Source organism: Pygocentrus nattereri, chromosome 30, assembly GCF_015220715.1.
Source record: "Pygocentrus nattereri isolate fPygNat1 chromosome 30, fPygNat1.pri, whole genome shotgun sequence".
Lineage (NCBI taxonomy): Eukaryota > Metazoa > Chordata > Actinopteri > Characiformes > Serrasalmidae > Pygocentrus > Pygocentrus nattereri.
Window position 1 is genome coordinate 9,022,724 of NC_051240.1, and position 21,586 is coordinate 9,044,309.

The 21,586-nt window shown below is 40.5% G+C and overlaps 2 protein-coding genes across 3 annotated transcripts; both read right to left on the reverse strand.

Moving 5' to 3' along the window:
- Window positions 1-6,826: 6,826 nt before the first annotated feature.
- Window positions 6,827-10,374, reverse strand: atf4a (activating transcription factor 4a). 2 transcript variants are annotated; one of them, XM_037536482.1, is made up of 4 exons: window positions 10,213-10,374; window positions 8,424-8,840; window positions 7,959-8,249; window positions 6,827-7,922 (listed from the first exon to the last, which is right to left on the reverse strand). In XM_037536482.1, the coding sequence occupies exons 2-4, from the start codon at window positions 8,722-8,724 to the stop codon at window positions 7,276-7,278; spliced, it is 1,239 nt and encodes a 412-aa protein (XP_037392379.1). In that variant the 5' UTR covers window positions 8,725-8,840; window positions 10,213-10,374; the 3' UTR covers window positions 6,827-7,275. The 2 variants fall into 2 exon arrangements, with proteins under 2 accessions (XP_037392379.1, XP_017548415.2); XM_017692926.2 differs by having other exon boundaries at window positions 6,827-8,249.
- Window positions 10,375-11,404: 1,030 nt separating this feature from the next.
- LOC119262918 (apolipoprotein L3-like) lies at window positions 11,405-19,714 on the reverse strand. The gene is made up of 6 exons (XM_037536341.1): window positions 19,646-19,714; window positions 19,412-19,516; window positions 14,799-14,900; window positions 14,226-14,363; window positions 12,781-12,817; window positions 11,405-12,135 (listed from the first exon to the last, which is right to left on the reverse strand). The coding sequence occupies exons 1-6, from the start codon at window positions 19,712-19,714 to the stop codon at window positions 11,405-11,407; spliced, it is 1,182 nt and encodes a 393-aa protein (XP_037392238.1).
- Between the last annotated feature and the right edge of the window lie 1,872 nt (window positions 19,715-21,586).

The following is a 21,586-nucleotide window of genomic DNA, read 5'->3' on the forward strand; positions in this document are numbered from 1 at the left end:
TTTAGTAAACACGCCTTAATTCACAGATGATCCCTCCTGAAAAAAACTGAGAAACTATTAAGTGTTTATATTGGTCGCTGATAGGTTGATATCACAGTGTAAAGCATCCTAATGGTTTAAAAGGTGACCATTTACTGATTCTGAATGCATTTGATGGTTTCCTAATGGGGTCTAAAGTTGGTCTACAGCACTGCTTCTCAGCCCTGGTGCTGGAGGTCCAGTGTCCAGCACACGTTAATGCTTTTCCTGCTGTAGCATGCTCACTTTAACCTTCCTGTCGTGTTCGGGTCAAATCTGACCAATTTACAATTTAAAACACTCAGAAATATTGTGTTTTACATCTGATTGCCTGAAGGCCTTATGATATCCTCCACACTATGCATTTGAACATGCATAAAAGTGATGATGTGTGGGAGGGTTAATCCAACAGTGGGCTGTAAATGAGCTGATTGGTTGGATCAGGTGTGTTGGGAGCACAAACCAGTCATTAGGGATGTACTTTGTGTACTTCTGGTGCTGGTCCCAAGCCCGGATAAATGGTGAGGGTTGCGTCAGGAAGGGCATCCGGCGTAAAACTTGTGCCAAAACTACCATGCGGATCAGATTGCCATACTGGATCAGTTGAGGCCGGGGTTAACAACGACCGCCTCCGGTGCTGTTGACCAGCAGGGTGCAGGTGGAAATTGGACTACTGTAGGTCAAAGACCATCAAAGAGGAGAGGAGGAAGGCGGGTTAGAAGGCAGCGAGAGAGAAGGAAAGGCAGGAGAGTGGAGGTTAGAGTAGGGACTCTGAACATAGGGACAATGACTGGTAAACGCAGAGAGCTTGCAGACATGATGGAGAGAAGGAAGGTAGATATTCTGTGTGTCCAGGAGACCAGACGGAAAGGAAGCAAGGCCAGGAACATTGGAGGTGGATTCAAACTGTTCTATCATGGTGTAGAGAGGAAGAGAAATGGAGTAGGAGTAATCCTAAAGGAACAGCTTGTGACAAGTGTTCTGGATGTTCTGAAGTGTCAGACAGGATCATGAGCCTGAAGGTGGAGGTTGATGGTGTAATTTTGAATATGGTCAGTTCATATGCACCACAGGTTGGTTGTCAGTTAGAGGAGAAAGCGGAATTTTGGAGTAAGATGGATGAAGTGATAGATGGTGTCCCTAGAGAGGAGTGATTAGTGATTGGTGCAGACTTCAATGGATATGTTGGTGAAGGGAATAGAGGGGATGAAATGGTGCTGGGTATGTATGGTGTGAAAGACAGAAACGTGGAAGGTCAGATGGTTGTAGATTTTGCAAAGAGAATGGAAATGGCTGTGGTCAACACGTATTTTCAGAAGAGGGAATAACATAGGGTGACATACAAGAGTGGAGGGAGGTGCACACAGGTGGATTATATCCTAAGTAGGAGATGCCACCTAAAGGAGATTGGAGATTGTAAAGTGTTATCAGGGGAAAGTGTAGCAAGGCAGCATAGGGTGGTTGTCTGTAGAATGAGATTAGAAACAAAGAAGAGGAAGAGAGTGAAGACAGAGCCAAAGATTAGATGGTGGAAGCTGAAGGAGGAGGGAGCAGCTGAAAGAAGAAGAAGAAGAAGAGGTGTGTTGGGAGCACAGAAAACACTAAAAACTGCAGGGCAGTGGGCCTCCAGGACCAGGGTTGAGAAACACAGCTCTGCAGAAATCTAGTGGTCCCTACTGGAAATCATAAAGCCAGTTCCTGTTACAAATCAACACCATTAGGTTTAAATCCAAATGGTTTCTAATAGGTCTTTTCCAGCAGGAATATGATTGGTTATTTTCCATACTACATGCATACAACTGGAGATGGTCTGAATCCAGGTGGCCATCTGAGACAGTCAACAGTATTTTAAGAGCCAATAAACTGCATTCCGACCACTTTCTGTGTGAAAGCACAGCATGATAATGGAAGGCTTTCCACAAGGTTTAGGAGTGTTTTTAAGGAAATTTTTGACCATTCTTCCAGAAGCGCATTTGTGAGGTCAGACACTGATGTTGGATGAGAAGGCCTGGCTCACAGTCTCTGCTTTAATTCATCCCAAAGGTGTTCTGTCAGGTTGAGGTTAAGGCTCTGTGCAGGCAAGTCAAGTTCTTCCACACTAAACTCACTCATCCATGTTTTTATGAACCTTGCTTTGGGCACTGGAGTGCAGTCATGTTGGAACAGGAAGGCGCCGTCCCCAAACTGTTCCCACAAAGTCTGGAGCATGAAATTGTCTAAAATCTCTTGATCTGCTGAAGCATTACGAGTTCCTTTGACTAGAACTAAGAGGCCGAGCCCAACTCATGAAAACAACCCCACACCATAATCCCCCTTCCACCAAACTTTACACTTGGCACAATGCAATCAGTCAAGTACCGTTCTCCTGGCAACCACCAAACCAGTCCATCGGATTGACAGATGGAGAAGCGTGATTCATCACTCCAGAGAACACGTCTCCACTGCTCTAGAATCCAGTGGCGGCGCTGTACACCACTGCATTCGACGCTTTGCATAGCGCTGGGTGATTTAAGGCTTGTATGCAGCTGCTCGGCCATGGAAACCCATTCCATGAAGCTCCCTAAACACTATTCTTAAGCTAATCTGAAGGCCACATGAAGTTTGGAGGTCTGTAGTGATTGACTCTGCAGAAAGTTGTCGACCTCTGTGCACGATGTACCTCAGCATCCACTGACCCCGCTCTGTCATTTTACGAGGCCGACCACTTCGTGGCTGAGTTGCTGTCGTTCCCAATTGCTTCCACTTTGTTATAATACTACTGACAATTGACTGTGTAATATTTAGTACCGAGGAAATTTCACGATTGGACTTGTTGCACAGGTGGCGTCCTATCACAGAACCACGCTGGAATTCACTGAGCTCCTGAGAGACCAGACAGACCATTCTTTCACAAATGTCTGTAGTAGCAGTCTGCATGCTGCATAGGTGCTTGGTTTTATACACCTGTGGTCATGGAAGTAATTGGAAAACCTGAACTCTGCCTGGAGGATCTGTTCAGCTCCCGCAGGTCTATCCCATCCCAGACAAACAGACTTAAAAACAGTTTTTACACCAGAGCTGTACAGGAACTGAACACTTCCAAACACACACACACACACACACACACACACACACACACACACACACACTGACAAGGACTTTCTATAGAACACTGTGCTCAGTAGAAGTGAACTGAACACCACTACAACTCTTTACTGGCACTGACTTCATAGGACACTTTACACTGTTTCAGTGTTCCACTTGACCTCTGTCCTATTTATTATTCGCTGCATTATTTGTTCTCGAGTGTGCAATCTATATTCTTTCTGTGCAATAATTCTTAAGATGTGCAATGTTATATAACTCTATAAGCTATCCTGGAATGTGAAATAACTAACTGCTACTTCACTTGTCTATTGTCTGTTTAGAATATATAGTTTTATAGTCACTTTTCTTTATATTTAAGATTTTTATATTGTTTTTCTTAAATCTGCATTTTATATATTTTAGCCTTATGTTTAATTGTTTTGTGTGTAGAAAGTGCCATTGGATTGCTGCTCAGTTTCGTTGTACACTGTGCAATGACAATAAAGGCATCTTATCTTATCTTATCTTATCTCAATGATTTCGATGGATGAGTGAATACTTTTGCCAATGTAGTGTATAAACAAAACACAACCAAACAAATCAATTAATACTGTAAACAGAAAATCAACCAACACAAAGAAACACAAACAGGAGAATGTGCAGTATATGAAACAGATTATTTATACTAAAATGTTACAATTAGAACAAGAAGTTCAGGTTTTCATAGCTTTTGCAAGAGGTAGATAAAGATTACAATTAATACTCCATGGGGACATTTCAGGGGTTTTCCACAAAGCAGTTTAGTCAAAGTCAAGCCTGTCCAATAGGAACGCAGCTGAGGGACATTCCTGTTGGACAGTCCCTGTCTTTAAGTTTTCTGGCTGAGTGCTTTGTAAAATAAAACTAGGATTTCTCAGTTAGCCAGATAAACCGAAAGCTGAAGACTGTCCAAATGTCCCTCATCTCTTTTTCTGATGGACAGCTTGACTTCTTTGTTATCTGGCTTAACTGAGGAGCCTTGCTTTGTGAAAGACCCCCAATATCTTTGACAAAAAGATAAAACAGGGGTGTACTCTTTAGTACCTTACACATATGTATGTAGTTATTTGCCAGTAAAATACTTAGATTACATTACAATCACACGCTAAAATCAGATATGTTAAAAATAACATATTCTGTCTCTAAACACATCAGTGTGTCCGGCTGGCTCCAACACATATTGAGCTACTTTTAACACAGAATGTGCTAAATTTAAAAAAGTCATGACACAAAAGTCTTTAAATGGGTAACAGGAGTAAATTTGATATTAACACATCACTTTTTAGAGTGCAAATAAAACACTTTCTAAATAAAGTTCACACTCACTACAAACAAGATAGAGCTACAACAAAGAATCCAGTTTCCAAGAACTTCTCACCAAAGGCTCTTCAGAGCTGTCGAGGGGGTGTGGACACATCCAGAAGATCAAAGCAATAGTCCCCTCAAGCGAAAACTGCCACTGACATTAATTTGTATTTTTAAAACCTGTCGGTCTAACTGTATAAGCACGGGTAGGTGAAACGTTTATACTATAGTAGGGTTTTCTATTAGTATAATCTTAAACTTAATTTTAAACATCATGTTGTTGCTACCTTGTATTTTAAAACCTCATAATGGCATCACTTATGCCAGATCACACGATCCCTTAGTTCACAGTCAATCTTTAATTAAGTAAAAAGTTTAAATTCATTGGCTTTTACATGCACATCCTCAGGGAACAAACCTAAATATGTCATTTTCTGCACATTTTAATGTACAATTTCAACCTTGCTTGAAAATCCAGCACAGGCCAGCATGGCTGGTCACCAGCAAAACCAGTGTGTTTTGGATGCTGATATGCTGGTCAACAAGCACGAACATGCTGGGTGACCAACTAAACCAGCATAAACCAGCTTGGTATTCATGGTGATCTATTCTGTTTTTTTCTGTAGGGTTCTTATTCGCTGAGTTTAACATATTGGCAAAAATGAAATATAAATTGTGCCAACTTTTGCACTGAGCATATTTTGTTTTGTTTTTAATTTAGTAAATAAACAGTAATAGTGTCTTAAAATGTGTTAACTCATCTGATTTGTATACCTCTTTGGCTCTAATATGATCACATTACAGGGTTACTGGGATCAGCTTTCTCACACAGCATTTTAGCTAAATGGAGATTCTCTATTGAAAAAGAAAGTATTGATCTAAAGCATAGATGACCTCTGGTCCTGGAGGCCCACTGCCCTGCACATTTTAGTGTTTACCATGATTTAACCCACCCACATGCACTCTGCAAAAGATTGATGAGAGAATTAAAATGTCCTGGGCAGTAGGCCTCAAGCAGCAGGGTGGGACGGGGAGAGTACTGCCCTGGGGCTATCCCCACTCATCAGTGCCGTCTTGTGATTCTCATGTGTGTGTCTCTCTATCTGCAAGAGTCAAGTTTTATTAGTCTCTCCACTACAAGCTTTGAAGCTCCTTTCCTCCAGCCACTGAGGTAATTACCTGCTTCAGCAGACTGAGCTGATTAAAGGACTAAATATAATCCCCTTCAATTAGACCATAGACCTCTTCTAACTTTTTCAGGTGCTCTCTTGTAGGTCATGTCCACTGTTTGAAAGTGGATACCAATAGTCAGAGCACGTTTTGTGCCATGCTGAGTGCTGTTATTCAAAACATCACACCAATAATGTCTACAGAGCTTGCGAACCATATAGGTAGTGGTATATATAGCTGGGCGCATGCACACTAACTGTAGACCACTGTATTACTATGTACAGTCAGAAGAGGCCACATGTTCATTTGATCCAATTTGGAAACCATCTGCTGCAGAAGGCATTCAGTAACGCAAGGCACTTGGCAAGAATAGAATAGAGACAGTCAACGGGCTGTATATTACACCAAGAGACTTGCTGTATAGATTTAGAATATTTCATTGAATACACACGCTTAAAGGGGTTTCCCCATCTCCAGTGCTGTGGGAACTAAAATTTCCACACCTGAGTGAAAACGTTTTAATGGAATACTTGCAATACAGTATGACATCTGTAATTATGCTTGAGTAAAAGCGCTTGCTTTTAAAGCTACTTAAATATCAAAGTATTGGGTTGTATTGGAGAACCGTTCCCATCAAAGACACTAGTGTGGATAGAGACGTGGGATAAATTAGTTTAACATTGACTATTAAAATGTCACTAATTCTTGTGCTTGAATACCTCAATGTAAATTGAACATTTACATTTTATTTAGTATTTTAACTAATGTCTTTTGTTGTTACTGCACCACAATTTAGCTTTAATGCTCTATTTCTGTCCAGCTTCTGTGAGAGACAAATGCAGCTAAGTGTCAATAACTGGCAGAGGCTCAGATAGCAGAGAACTCCAGAGCAAGGGCAGCTCTGGCACCAGTTTACAAGCTATGACTTCTCTTACTGAAGCTATGTTTACACAGCTACAGCTCATCTTCCACTCCCACCCCCTACACCTCGAAGACTGACGTCTGCAAGAAAAAAAAAACCAAAAAAACCCACGAACCAAATGCATTCTTGACAGAAATACTACAGGGGAAACACCTGTTTCAGTTCCTAGTTTCGGTACCATTTACTGCATTTGCCACAGCAACCTGGCATGTCAGGATTTACTAGACCCAAAAAACTTGACACACCTGTCTTTCTAAGTTGGCTCTACAAACTTCCTTACTTCTGAAAGCAAAACAAGCACAACACTCGAGTTTCAAAGCTTTAATAGAAAACAGCAAAGAAGTTGTAGAAGACAATGGTATACTATAAGTGCAAACCAAACACACCATAGTTTTAAATAGAGATAGAGTGGCTGAAGCTATTTACATGCATGAGCACAGAATTCAGTGTAACAATACATTATAAACGTATCAGGCCCCTTACTGGACAATGTTGAGAGAGGTGAGATATGACAGGATTAGAGATGGGGTGAGGGGTGGTGGCATTTCCACTAGTCAGGTTTTCGTTTGTGCGCATGTTAGCTTTTACATTACTATAGTGCTACTCCACATTAACTACAAGCTACGGTTAATTATGCTAATGACATACTGTGACTATCAAGCGCTTGTGAACTGTGAGGGGGTGAGAAACTGAGACAGTGCCTTTTATTTATACTTTGACAGCTGATCTTCACTAAAAGCACCTCTGCCATCATCTCAGGGAGAGTCAGCCTTGGCCTTGCTCTTGCGGTTCTTGGCAGAACGGACTTCCTCAATGAGATCTTTCAGATACTGGATCTCTCGGCTTATCGAGTCAGCCTTCTCCGTCAACTCACGGTTCCTCCTCTCCAGGTCAGCACACTCTGTGTTCAGGGACTCCTGCTCTACCCGTTTCTTCTGCCGGTAGCGGGTAGCTGCCGTCTTATTCTGCTCCATCTTCTTCAGCTTCTTATCGGTGCTTTTTGGCGCACCAGAGACGGTCTTCACTTTACCAGCGACAGTCAGGCCTGCATCTGGGTCTGGTTTGGAGTACGGCTTGGTTCTAGAGGCACCCGCAGGCTTGGGAGATGGAGCGGGACTTGGGTCATGGGGTGGGGAACCAGAGACTGATTCAATGCCACTGTCAGACTGATCTGAACAGGAGCTGGACACAACATTCACTTCTTCTTTGGGAGCAAGAACCACCACAATGTGGGCGGGGGAAAGGGACAAAACAATGCTGGGGGTCTGATGGTCGCTGCTGGCCTTGGACACAGCCTTCTCCAGCTCTGAGATGTCCACCTCACTGCCCAGCTCCAGAGTGAAGGCAGGGGAGAGCGGCTCAGATTTGATCTCAACAGAAACGGGCTCCGAACGGACCTCTGTGTCTGCCAGTGGCTCTGGGTCTGCCAGTGGCTCTGGGTCTGCCAGTGGCTCTGGGTCTGCCAGTGGCTCTGGGTCTGCCAGTGGCTCTGTAACAGGGAGGTCGAGGGGAAGAGAAGGCAAGCTAAGCTCTTCCGGGTCAGATGTGGATGACGAGGGGAACGGAAGTGGAGCCAGGTCCAGATCCATTTGGGACTCCAGGGAAGCAAGCAGCTCTTCTGGTGAGCTAGGGGGCTCATCTAAATCACAGGACCCAATGAGTGAGTCCAGGTCGAAGTCGCTAAGATCAATCTTCTCCGTCATCCAGTCCATGCCAGAAAACGCATCCCCTGCAAGACAACATTTTGGTTTATTGATGTAATGCTTTTTCTCACTGTATATTCAATAAAACATGTGTCTTATGCATTTCAGGAACACCAACTCATTTCTTTATTGGGGAAATGCCTCATAACAGCAAATGAAGGAAATGCCTTGAACCGTTTTTGTTTACACTTAAGCCTCACCTTCTCTCTGATCTGCCCCAACGTGAGCATTAATCTGCTCGCCAGCAGACAGCCAGGAGAGCGGCAGCAGGTCAGACCCAACTTTACATCCTAAAGAAGCAGGGGCTGTAAGGGGGGAGAACGGGGAGGAGGTGTAAGATTCAGAGTATGAAGAGAAGGAGAGGGGCGAAGACGACCCCTCGGAAAGAGCTCTCTCTTCATCTTCGTCCAGAAGGGGCCCGAAGGGGTCAGCCATCAGTGTCGAGGGCCCCAAGAGCAGGGCCCCCACGTCCTCCACGCACATCTGTGAGCTCAGAGACATGGCGGCTTCGCAGGGATGGGGACAAAGTCGAAGAGAACAGAAGTTCTGATGATGAGTCGAGCAAGGTTCTTATGCTGTCGACGGCAGCAAAGCTGAGGGTGGTTGCCTCAAAGGACCTGACAAAACAAAAGTGAAAAAGATTGAGGGTTAAGTGACTGAACAATAAATACACAAATTAAGCTTAAATACATGTTTGCTTCCCACATGGAGGATCTCCATGTTTATCGTAGACTGTGTTGCAGACCAAGTATTAAAACATGAGTGAACACGTTTACAAAAGCCAAATCACTGGTTTTCAAATGGAATTAGGAAGGATCAAGTCCAACAGGTGAGATGGGGTGAAGAATAAAGAGGTGGACTGAACAGGTCAAACAAGTTTAGTCAGTTCATTGCTGCCTGAGGCGTTTCATGCTGATAAAAGTTCAGATAAAAAAACCCACAAACATCCATTTGCTTTGTCCAAACATAATCTGTGACTGATGTTTTACTGGAAATGGGAAGTGGCTTTTTAATTTTTTTTTTTAGAAAACTCAGTGGTAGACCAGCATGAGTCAAAGACTGTTCACTGGGATTTCAGAAGAAAATCAAAGTTCAGATGTTTACAGATCTCATTTCAACATGAAACCTTTTGGGGGATGTTTAAGTATGTTGTCATTGTGTTGCTTGTCAAAAACCCCATTACTCTTTACTATTATTTGTCATCGGCCTCCGTCTCTGAAGTGTGGGCCCTGCCAGGAAAGCCCCGCCCATTACGTGTCAAGATTTCCTAATTTGGTCACGGATCGCCCCTAGCCCCGCCCACTGACGCGGCCATGCCCTTGGCGCCCGCGCCATTTTCACAACAGAAACAGCACGAGGAAAAATGCGCGTGCGCCATTTTGAACAGTGCCACGTTGCCTGGCGATTCACAGACCGCCGTGTTTTTGTTTTTATCTCTGACGACTGACCCCGTGGCTGTCCTCACTCCTTCACGACGCCATGCCACAGTAATAGCTCAATAACTTGTACAAATGTTTGAAGTGGACAGCTAACGGACACACAATACACTAAAAATGTGATCAACCCGCGAAAGGCAATGGCGGACGCGGCGAATACGGCTAACATTAGCATATCAGCTAACGAAAACAATTAATTGACCACCTTTAATTTAACTTTTAGACATTGTATTTTTTCTGTGACAGAAAATAAAAATCGTCGTTAAAGTGGTTAAACCGACTACCCCGTCGGTCTCATTATTTGACTCCTTCGCAACCGGTTAAGCTGTGACGACATATGGCTCAGTCGGACGAGACGCAGTCAGCTTCACTTCTATTCTCCGCTCCAGCTTAAACGGCGCAGCAGTTCTGGCCATTCCGTCGTACATCAGAATGCCAACTGTCACATCGCTTAAGGTAGAACGTAAAGTTAGACAAAGAGGCCGACGTCAGTCGGCGTTGAATCACCCCACCTTACCTAACGCAGCAAAAGTAAAATAAAAATACTACTTACGCCATTTTTGCCAAATAGAATCAGTGCAATTAGCCGTTGCACTGCAGGATCTGCCGCTGCGAGTTTTGCCGCTGCAAGCCGCTACACTGCCATTTTGAGCAGGGAGCTAAGGGCCCAATACGATACAAATCTTCAGGACAAAGCAGTAGGAAGAAACGCCGTGAGCCTGTCACATGACTTTATATACTCACGCATAACACCCGCGTTTAACCTTCCGCCAGCAAAACGTCGCTATGTCACTCCGCAGGCTTTAGCCTTTTCTGATTGGTTCGGTAGATCACCAGGCCGCGGCATATTACGTCAAAGAAATTAGTTCCAAAACAGCCCTGAAGAAAAGTGCTTGGTGTCGCTACAATGACCAATTGTATATTTAATTATACCGAAATATTCCCAGTTTTTAAAATTCAAGCTTTGCCAGTACAAATGTCATCTCTGCAAAGCACCTTATACTTGGTGTAATTTAGTGTTTAAGATGGAAACAGAACACAAAGAGATTCAGAATCAAATATGGTTAAATTAAGATATTTAGGAAAGTTTTCCTTTCATTGTAAAACGCAAAAAAGTACAGCTTCTGTATAACATGGGGTTGAAAAGTTAGCATCAGACACGAGCAGAAACAAAGGACTTGTCTTTTTTACTATATTTACCCATCATTTGACAACCATTCTCATACATATGCTTCTCAAGGACTTTTATTTTAGAAAAAAAAATGTAAAAAGAGTCAGAAATCAGTCACATATTTTAAAAGAACCATATTTATTTCGTTATATATTCACAGCCTCGTGGCCTCAGCAGGAGTTCAAATACAGACAACAATAGTAAATGGTACAAGGCTGCCCTCTAGGTATTTTCCTTGATATAACAGTAAACGTGATTCAGACTCGAGGTACACTGCTATGGAACTGTTTAAGGCATTGTAAAGGTACTTTCAGAATAATAATTCCCCAAAAATCCAACTATAAACTACATACCCAGATGATGTATATGTTCTATATACCTGACAAACAGTTTCTATTCACAGGCCATCAGGTTTTTAGTGTTTTTAGTGTTATTCTTATGTTGTCTATTTCTTTCTTTCTTCTAAGATTATATTAAGATTATATTTGGTGAGTGGAGGAACAGCAAAATAAGAACTTCATTGTACAGTGTAACTGCCTGTTCTGCTGTACACATGACAATAAAACTCTTGAATCTATATGTCGGTTGATGCCAGCACTGCCTTAACCCTCATTAGCTCGTCAAGGCTGTTTTGCATCTGCTGGGCCACCTCACGGATTTGCTTGGCAAATTTAGTTTCTGAACCTTTCTTCAGCTTCTGGGTGTTGTTTTTGGTGAAATACATGTCCATGCCCAGCGCAAAGCCTTGGATGAGACCTGAGGACCTGCCAATGGCACTGATCGCTCCAGCACTGCCTCCAGCCACCTGGACCACTTTCGCCACCTTCACCACCTCACTGTCCATCCCATGAAACCCGGAAAGGTCATGACTCCTCAGGTGCTCCATACCTGTGTTGATAACCTGCACACAGCTCTCAATAGGCTTCATCTGGTTTGTGTAGTCATTAAGGATTTTCTCTACCGTCTTTCTGTCCATGTTATTGTAGACCCTATTGGTGATGGCGGCTGAAGCTCCCGTGACCCCTCCAGCAGCTGCTACACCAACCCCAACTGCAGCCACTGCTAATGAAGCACCCATAGTCATTGGAGAAAGTAGTACCCCTCCCACTGCGGCCGCCACTCCGGCTGCACCTGCTGTACCCCCAGTAATGCCTGCTATCTTCACACTTTTAAACACCTGGTCCAGGTTATCAGCCACCTCCAGCAGCTCAGTTATGAGACCTTGAAGAGTATCTCTATGTGTTTCCATTAGGATATCATACTGAAGAAGAGCTCTATGGACACTCTTAACCTCCTTTCTAAAAGCTCTGGAAAAAAAGTTTTATGTCAGTAAATAAGTACCAGCTAGGAATGCATGGTTCCACTAACATACAGTTGTATGCAAAAGTTTGGACACTTTTGGTCACATGACATGCTTTGATGATTTTTTAAATTCACATATGTTCTATAGAAAACACACTTCTGCACATTTTAATGTTGTTTGTTTTGCTGAATTTGCTGATGAATAAAGCATACAATGTGGCCTGTGCAAAATGTTATGGCACATTTTAAGTTGCATATTTTTGTCCAATATATTAAACTCACAAATAGAAATTGTGCAGGATATGCTAACTTATAATCACTTAGAAAAAAAAACGCGCATTTGACCAAGGATGTACAAACTGCATATGACTGTACACCACATTCTATAGTATCACATCAAGGAACCCAATCAATTTGAATTTTAGTTCATAGGCATCACATATGCAAAGAATAATTAATGCCTAAAGCATCACATGTACTTAATATTGAAATAATATATAATTCTTTAGCACTTACTCAAAGTCCTCTGTGCGCTGAGTATTTGAATGATATTCCCATGCTACAACAAAAAGCAAGACTATTCTGTTATTCTCTATATTTCACCACAAATGAGATTAAATATTCTTTTATGGCAGCCACATCACTCACATCCCACTGTGTGCCGTCGTCTCATGTCATAGTTGACCTAATGGAGAAAGGGCACAGAGAAAAGATTCCTAATTGAAGATCAGAGTTTACATAGTGCATAATTTCTATTTTATATCATGTTTAATTTGATAACTTGATGCACCAAGTTATACATTATAACTAGTTCTGCTAAAATTCTTCCCCCTTTGGATCTATTTGTTTAACACTGTAACTGATACTGACATTGTAAATATGCAGTAAATATGCTGTAAATATACAGTAATGTACAAAAGAGATCACCCTACGTTATTTAAAGTCCAGTCAAGACAGCCGTTTAGTACAAGTTATTCTGGACTCTGGGGTAGTCAGTCCTTTGTTTGATGTGTCTGCCTCCTTTTTTTAGTGAGGCTTTTCTTGACCAGCTACACATCCTTTCAGACACATAGCGCTGAGTCGTCTTCTCACAGTGCAAGGATGGGCAGAAACACCTGTGGATGTTTTCAGATCTGAAGCAGCTTGATTTTCTCCTCTCTCTCAAAGATGAAAGCTTTAAGTGCTGTTTATCTGATGGGGACAGTTTTGGTGTCTACTAGGTCTTGCATGGATGTTAGGAGTCCCATTTTGTCTGTATCTTAATAATTCCAGTTGTGGAAAATCCTGTTTTAAAATTTCTCTTATGCAAGTGCACTATCTTACATCTAATTTCTTCATAAAAAAATAAATAACTTGCACCTGTTAGCTTTTTTTTTTTTTTACTGGAAATCAAATAAATAAAAAGGGTGGTCTGTGGCTTTTGTGCAGTACTGTAAAAAAGTATGAATTACATAGACATATGTAAGACTGTCATACCACTGGATCTTGATAAGAGGGAAGAGAAGGGCTTCTGTATGTCAGCATCACCTGGAAACATGAATTAATAAATTTATCAATTAATAAAGCAAAATTCATTTAGAATTAGAATGTTAAACATTTTTAAACATTGTTTAAATATATATTTAAATATATATATACACATACACACATACACACACACCTGGAACCTTGTAACTCTAATGAGTCACATGACACCAGGGAGGGACAATGACACAATTGAGCACAATTTGTACATGTTCACTGTGAGGTGTGCTTACTTGTGTATTCTGCTATTTAGACATTAATGGCTGTGTGTTGAGTTATTTTCAGAGTACAATAGGTTATATCCAAGTTTTATTTCTTTAGTGTTGCACAATTTGCAGAAATGTGAGGGGTGTACTCATTTGTGTGAGACACTATACATTATATATATATATATATATATATATATATATATATATATATATATATATATATATATATATATATATGTATATATATATATATATATATATATATATATATATATATATATATATATATATATATATATATATATATATATATATGTTGTCTTTGAGTAAGTTTAATCAGGTACTGCTGCTGTGACATACTTTCTGTGTGCTGGTTGTTTGTGTCTGCAGCACCAGGGTGGGATACAAGCGTTCCGTTTCAGGAGAGGAGGCTGGCAGTAGCTGACCCTGAGAATGAAGTTGCAGGGCAGATGTGTACTGATCTCCTCCATGACCCCACTGAAAAAGAAGAGCAGCTCATTATACACCACCTTCACCTTCACAGTCATGGGCTGGTTCGATCCCCAGAGCCGACAGCACATGACTGAGGTGTTCTAGAGCAAGACACCTAACCCCCAACTGCTCCCCGGGTGCTGCGGATTGGGTTGCAGAAGTGTGCTCATTGCCCCCTAGTGTATGTGTGTGCTCAATAGAGTGTAGGTGGTGTTTCACTTCACGGATGGGTTAAATGCGGAGGTGAAATTTCCCCATGGAAAAATGAAGTCCCCCATGTGGGACTAATAAGGGTCTCTTAAATTAAATGTTTAATTATATGAGATAAAGAAGAGAAGAGAGAAGTTGAAAAACAATAGTGTAATCTAAAACAGTTTAGTTTACATACTTTCATATTTTATCTTTATGTGGAACTGATTAGAGTTGGATTCTGTAACTCACTCTTTGCATGAACTCCATCAGGCTGGGATACAGGTTATTCTTTTCAGGAGGGTTGAATTGTAGTAGTTGACCCTCAGGACGAGGCAGCAGGGCAGAAGTGTACTGAGACAGAAAGAGGTGGATACCCAATATTATCTTCAAGAAATAACCTTTTGTTGATATGCAACAATGCAAAGTATGTGGTTTGCACCAACATTCTAGTCCTTCTGAACCCCTCACTTTAAAGTTCAGTTGAAATAATGGGACAACTGAGCATACATCTCATAAAATGAGCTAAAATAGTAGTTCACACCTACTTGACACCTACTTACTGAGCAACAGACAGGACTGCATTGTCCTGGTGGGCAAAGTTTTTGTTAGTAGTGAATCTGCTGGGTTAGTATTGAAGCACTAAAACCTGAAAGATCAAATTCCACAATGTGTAATTGTGAAAACAGATGTGCCTTTAGGGTCTTTATGGGATATGTTATATTAGGTTCATTTGAGGGGTCTTTAAAAAACACTGTCATTAATGAAATGTGAAGAACCACTTCACAAACCTTTGTTTTTGAGTTACAAGAAGAATCCAGGATTTAAGTTTGCTGAAACTACTGAAAAGTTCAGCATTTTTTAATAATAAGCTCATGTTTTGCTCAACATGAGCTCTATTATTGCTGCTGTTTTCAGTGGATCCTGCAACTGCTCTTTTACTTATCAGCAGTCTGAGAGAAATCTTTCATGGCACACCTGTCTGAATGTTCCATGTGCAAATGACCAAACTGCTTATGTCACCATGTCTTTGCTGTGGCTCTGTAACTTTTTCCATATGAGAGTTAGTTAACAATGCTGTCCCAGAGATTTTCAGGAAGCTCCTTTGCCTTCACCATGATGGCTACGTATTGTGTGATATCTTCCTAACCAATGGCAAATGTCTTTTTAATGACACCAGGTGCAGTTTGCAGTGGATGTATGCACTAAAAGTGTATTAAACTACTGAATACTACAGGAAATCCTTGTTTGGGGTCATTCCTACAGAAGGTACAATGTACACCTAAGAAACTGGTATTTTTGTTCTTATTAATGTTACTGTAATCATAGCATTAATTTAAATGATGTAAAAACCCAGAAAAGTAAGAACATATTGTAATCAGCATCTCATTATTAACTAAACAGAGTGATTTCTTCCTCCATCCACTGTATTGTAGGTGGTCAGCAGCCAGTGTTGTGCCAGTTCACAGATTTTCTGAACTAGTTCAAGTTCAGTTCATACATGCTCAAAGTGAACAGTTCACGTTCAAAGTTCACAATTTTAATTCTGAACTAGTTCAAAGTTCAGTTCATTTTACTTTTTTCGTGAGATATTCAAATAAATACTTTTTTTCACACTACAAGCTAGAAATCACTACACGTTCTTTGAAACTGCTCATTGTAGACATTTGCTCATGACACTGCAATTGTGGGTTTCTTACCAGGTGAATGAACTTGCAGCAGTACAGACAAGGTAGACCAGTTCTATACTTAGTGCAATGAAATCTACCAGGATTTAATTAAAAAAAGAATATATAATATGAAATATGTATATATTATTTGATATATATGATATTATATATACATATGTGTGTGTATGAAATGAGCAAAACTCTTGAATGAAGGTAATGAAGGCAAAACTCAAAGGCACAAAAAACTTTATTTTTAAGGAAACTGTATCTTTATGGTTGATACAGTGATTTTTAAGATGTAACTTTGTGTAAGATGGAACTTTATGCAACTTTAGGTAGGTAACTTTCATACAGTATTTGGTGACCTTTTCAATTCAGTGCTGGGGACATGATCTACAGGAACAGGCTGCTGGCAGTGTCATTTGCGTTTGGGGTTGGCAGGGGGTCTTTTTTCCCTTTCCTTCCTTATGACCCTCGAGGGCGTGCATATATGTATTCACACTGGATGGATGTTTTAACTCAATGTGCCGTTTCAAATTCGAGAAGGACGTTGTTGATGTCCTAACTTGTTATTGCTGCGCAGGTGGAGATATCTTACACAGAAAGGTAAGATTTTTGCCGTCGGGGTCTTGGTTTGCAAGAGTGTAAAATTGTTTTAAACGTTCATAAGGAGAATCGGTGTTTGTCTCCGTGCCATCACTTCCACTAGCCATTTTTTTAAAATTGCAGCGCTCTCTCTCTCTCTCTTTCTCTCTCTCTGTCTCTCTCTGTCTCTCTCTCTGTCTCTCTCTCTCTCTCTCTCTCTCTCTTTCTCTCTCTCTGTCTCTCTCTGTCTCTCTCTCTGTCTCTCTCTCTCTCTCTCTCTCTCTCTCTCTCGCTCCTCCAGCCCTCCGCGCTCTCGTCGTTGCCTGCTACGCGGCGTGGCTATGCCTACCCCGCTCTGCTGCAATTCATCACGGGTAACGTCGTGCAGAAGCCAGTATGTTAACTATTCTAGCTGGACACTACGTTGCCCGCAATGCATTGCGCACACAATGTCGAAACCATTTCTGTGTGGTGATGCATGATTTAAGCGGCAGCAGCGAGAAGACAGGAGGGAGGAACTTTCTCTCGTTGCGTTTCAAAAGAGAAAACAGATGTCACTCAGTTTTCAGTGGAAAACTAATTCCAACGTTCATTTACAGCGATGTCTGCCGTTCATGACACATAATGTGAACTAATTCACGTTCAAGTTCTTTATTAAAAAATGTGTTGCGTTCAGTTCAACGTTCACGAAAAAATGAGCGAGTTCAATGAGCGCGTTCTTTTGAACTCGTTCACGCACAACACTGTCAGCAGCATAGTTCTATAGCCCAGAGCAGGAAACTTTAGAGCTTTGTGACTTTCAGGTGCTGCTGACATTGGCTCACAATCCTGTTGGTTTCACTGTCATACAATACACTAACTGCTATGCAATATAAACAATATGTTCAGCCAGAAGTTCTGGTGCTCTTTTAATCAAGCTTTTCTCTATTGTTCACTTGAAGCACCTGCCTTCTTTAACTTTCATTTACAATCTTTATGCTACTTCATAATGTATGGCAGCCATTAATTTGTGCTATTGCAATATGAAAAAACAGATTAATATTTTAGCATTGAAACTATTATTAAATTATTATTATTATTAAATTAAATTATTAAAACTATTATTACTTTATTAAATAGTGTAGATCTGTGTACATAGAACTGGAACTGGAAATCTTCTAACCTATAGATATTGTGGTGTCAGTGCATGCCTGTTTTCATGTTTACATGCCTAATTTTGGGTTTGTAGCTCATTTGTTATGTACAGTCTTGCTATGGACTACTCTGAAGGGCGGGGATAGTTTTAAGGAAGAATGCGGGAGGCCGTAGAAAGCTTCACAGTGAGAGTTGTAAACAAAGGGAGAGTTTTTGCTCATTTTGTATGCTGTTCCTATGCAATTGCATTGAAGTGGAATTGCAGACCAAAACCTTGACTCCTCTAAAAGTTCTTAAGAGAAACCACCCATGCCACCCATGCTACAACACCTGAAGGGGTTAAGTGCTCATGAGGTGCTAAAAGTGAAGAAATACTAATGCATTTCTAGCCCAATATAAGGACAATTATGATATTTTTTTTAACGAAAGGTATTAGGAGATATACCATGTAATATGCACTTAATTTATAGGTTAATTTTCACCTTCTGTCAAAAATTAAATAGTGTCTTGGTAAGAATATGGGATTTATTTGCTGTGGCAGTTAATGGTGAATAGTGAATTACAAACCTCAATTCCAGTAAAGTTGAGAAAGCAAGCAAAATGCTAATAAAAATGCACTCCAGAAAAGTTGGGACAGAAGCATGTTTACCACTGTGTGAAATCTCTTTTACCTTTAACAACACTTTGGCATCTCAAGACACCCGTCGATTCGGTTTTGATCAATGTTTTGAACAAAGTTTTTTTTGCCCCTTCTCCGTTATGCATGTCTTTGGGCTTCATAATGTGTCAATGTTTTCAATGGGACACAGGTCTGGACCACATGCAGGCCAGTCTAGCACCTACAGTCTTTGAATACGTAGCCATATTATTGTAACACATGCAGAATGTGGCTTGGTGTTGTCATGTCGAAATATGCATGGGTGTCCCTGAAAAAGACGGCATGTAAAAGGCAGCATTGCTACAAAATGTATTTAGAGTTAAAGGTGCTTTCAGAGATGTGCGAGTTACCCACTTATACTCCTCCACACGATGACAGATCCTGGCTGTAGAACTTAACGCTGGTAACAATCTGGATGGACCTTTTCTTCTTTGGCTCGGAGAACACGTTTTTATAAACTGTGGCTTGTTTTTATAAACAATCAAAAAAGCTGACCCTTCAAACCACACAACACATTTTCACTGTGCACCTGTTCATTTCAGATGAGCTTGAGTTCAGAGAAGTCAGAGGTGTTTCTGGGCATTGTACACATATGGCTACTGCTGTGTATAGTACAGTCTTAACTTCCAACTGAAGGATTTTTCAATCACAAGCACTACACAGGCATCGATTTCAGAATAAGGGTATATTTGAAAAAATGATTAAGTAGCTCTTCCAAGAAGTAGAAACTTTTCTCTTGCAAGGCTTCTGAGTTACAAGAAACTAGCAAAATAAAAGCTTTTCATGAAAAAAAAGAGAGAATCAGTATCTCTACTCACTGTGTTCGTAACTGTTTTCCTGTCCATCATGAGGCCACTTGGGTTTGGAGCGTCAGTGATGCTCTGAAGTGTCAGGTGCTGCTCTTTGTCCATTGCATTCTTCTTCTTTGAGAGCAAATTACAACACTTATATGCATTTGTTTACAGGCAGATGGTGTATTATATATGTACTAGCATTTATGTACTTTGTGCAAAATTATGTAATTAATACAAAATGATCTAAGCCCCTTTTACCATGGCAATAAGGCGCTCCCCTCTTCCACTCAGTTGATCACTTTCAGGCAGAGAGACGGAACGCACCATACCTGGCAATGGTTGTCCACCTACTGCAACAATTGTGTCATTTTCAGGGGCAATGGGTGGGGGCTTCTGGTACAGACGTGTGGGCTATTACAATGGAAAGTGTAGTCACTGTTAGAAGATGCAGATTTAGTCTTTTTACATAAGCACAACCCCTGATGATTTTATGACATAAATTGGCAGGTAAGTGCACTTACACTGTATTTGAAGTGCTACACCTGGACCAAAATCTAGCTTAATTATTCTTGACTCATTCTGACATATAGTCAGTTGCCTCTGTCTTCCGATGTAGCACCTTAATCAATTCATGTTATTGTTCTTCTTTCTGCTGGCCCACTAGTGGTCAATTGACTTCTAAGATATTTTGAACTAATACAATCAAATAAAATATTTTCACTATAACTCAGATTAATCAGGACTCTCTTGTGAAGTGTTGTGACTCTACTTTGAGCTGCTAGCCAGTAATAAGGGGGTAAAAGCTGCCCCTGCTGTACATCTCTTCATGAAGATTGCGTGAAGAACATGTTTGAATTGAATTTTTTTTTTATGTTTTCACAGGAGAAAACCATCACAGGACTGTATTTTGTACATGATTTAGAAATAAAGGAGCTGTTGTCCACTCATACTCAGCATGGCAGTATACTATAGCCTGTGATGCTTCACAGTTTAGGGTTTAAGTCTCAGCTGTGTGATTTGAACTCGGTTATGTCATCTTCACTAGGCAGAAGATGTGGCTGTTGTGAGTGCACACTTTGTAGTGAAGAGTGTTGCAGTGTTGTTTGTCTATGTACATGTAACATTTTCATTGATATGTATAATCTACAGTATTTATGAGTGGAATAGGTATAGCGATGATTGCACTGCAGTCAGTTTGATGTTAAGGTGGCATAGCACATTTGGCAGCAGTATGCCAAAATATTGACTTAGTATCTTGAAATAATCCTTTTTTGAGATTTTGAAATTCTATGTTTAAATGATAAGTAGTTAATTATTTGGGGGTTTTAATAAAATTAATAAATTAATAAAATAAATAATAGTTAGTCATTACTAGGAAACTCACATCATTATAGTGACATAATTTCAACAAAGTACACAGGGTTTTGGAAAGGTGTATGAATGTAGTCAACCTGGTTTTGAAAACACTGTTCATACGTACAGAAAAAAAGAGTCAATTTCAACTCCATCCTTCACCTCTAACCAGACTTGACCTGCCTTCAAAAACATGTAATATATACCTACTTCCTTTCAGTTTACTGCACAAAAGGTCATCTTGAATCACTGCTAATAATTTCAAAACATACTTGATCACAGGCCTATTTAAATGTTACAGTACAAGTATTTTAGGTAGACACAACAAAGATACAAGATACTGCCCATACAGAAATCTGATATATTACAATATTTTTCTTTTAAAAAATATGACCTTTAGCATATAAGTGATTCCCTTATGTATGTGGCATATGACCTTATTTAAAATGGTCCATTTTCATATATGGGGCATATATGTTAGACATATTTTAACATATAGAAACACATATGTTTAACAACAAATGATAGAAAACACAATTCATATATAGATGGAATATATTACTGATATAAGCTTCCTGTTATGTAATAGAAAGTTTTCATTTGTTGTTTCTTCCATATACTTCCTTACAGGAGCACTTTGTAGTTCTATAGTTACAGACTGTAGTCCATTTGTTCCTCTGCATACTGTGTTAGCCCCCTTTTACCCTGTTCTTCATCTCAGTGTCACTGCTGGACTGAGAATAGTCCACCAACCAAAAATATCCAGCCAATAGGGTCCTGAGGATGACCAACATAAACTCCGCAGAGCTAGTGTCTCTGACTTTACATCTACAAGGTGGACTAACA

Coding starts and splice junctions, on each gene's coding strand:
- atf4a (XM_017692926.2), bottom strand. CDS start 8,724: ATGTCTCTGAGCTCACAGATGTGCGTGGAGGACGTGGGGGCCCTGCTC. Junction 8,250..8,423: donor TGGGGCAGATCAGAGAGAAG/GTGAGGCTTAAG, acceptor GTTGTCTTGCAG/GGGATGCGTTTTCTGGCATG.
- LOC119262918 (XM_037536341.1), bottom strand. CDS start 19,714: ATGGTGCGTTCCGTCTCTCTGCCTGAAAGTGATCAACTGAGTGGAAGA. Junction 19,517..19,645: donor GGGAGCGCCTTATTGCCATG/GTAAAAGGGGCT, acceptor TTGCTCTCAAAG/AAGAAGAATGCAATGGACAA. Junction 12,136..12,780: donor ACGACGGCACACAGTGGGAT/GTGAGTGATGTG, acceptor TTTTTTCCAGAG/CTTTTAGAAAGGAGGTTAAG.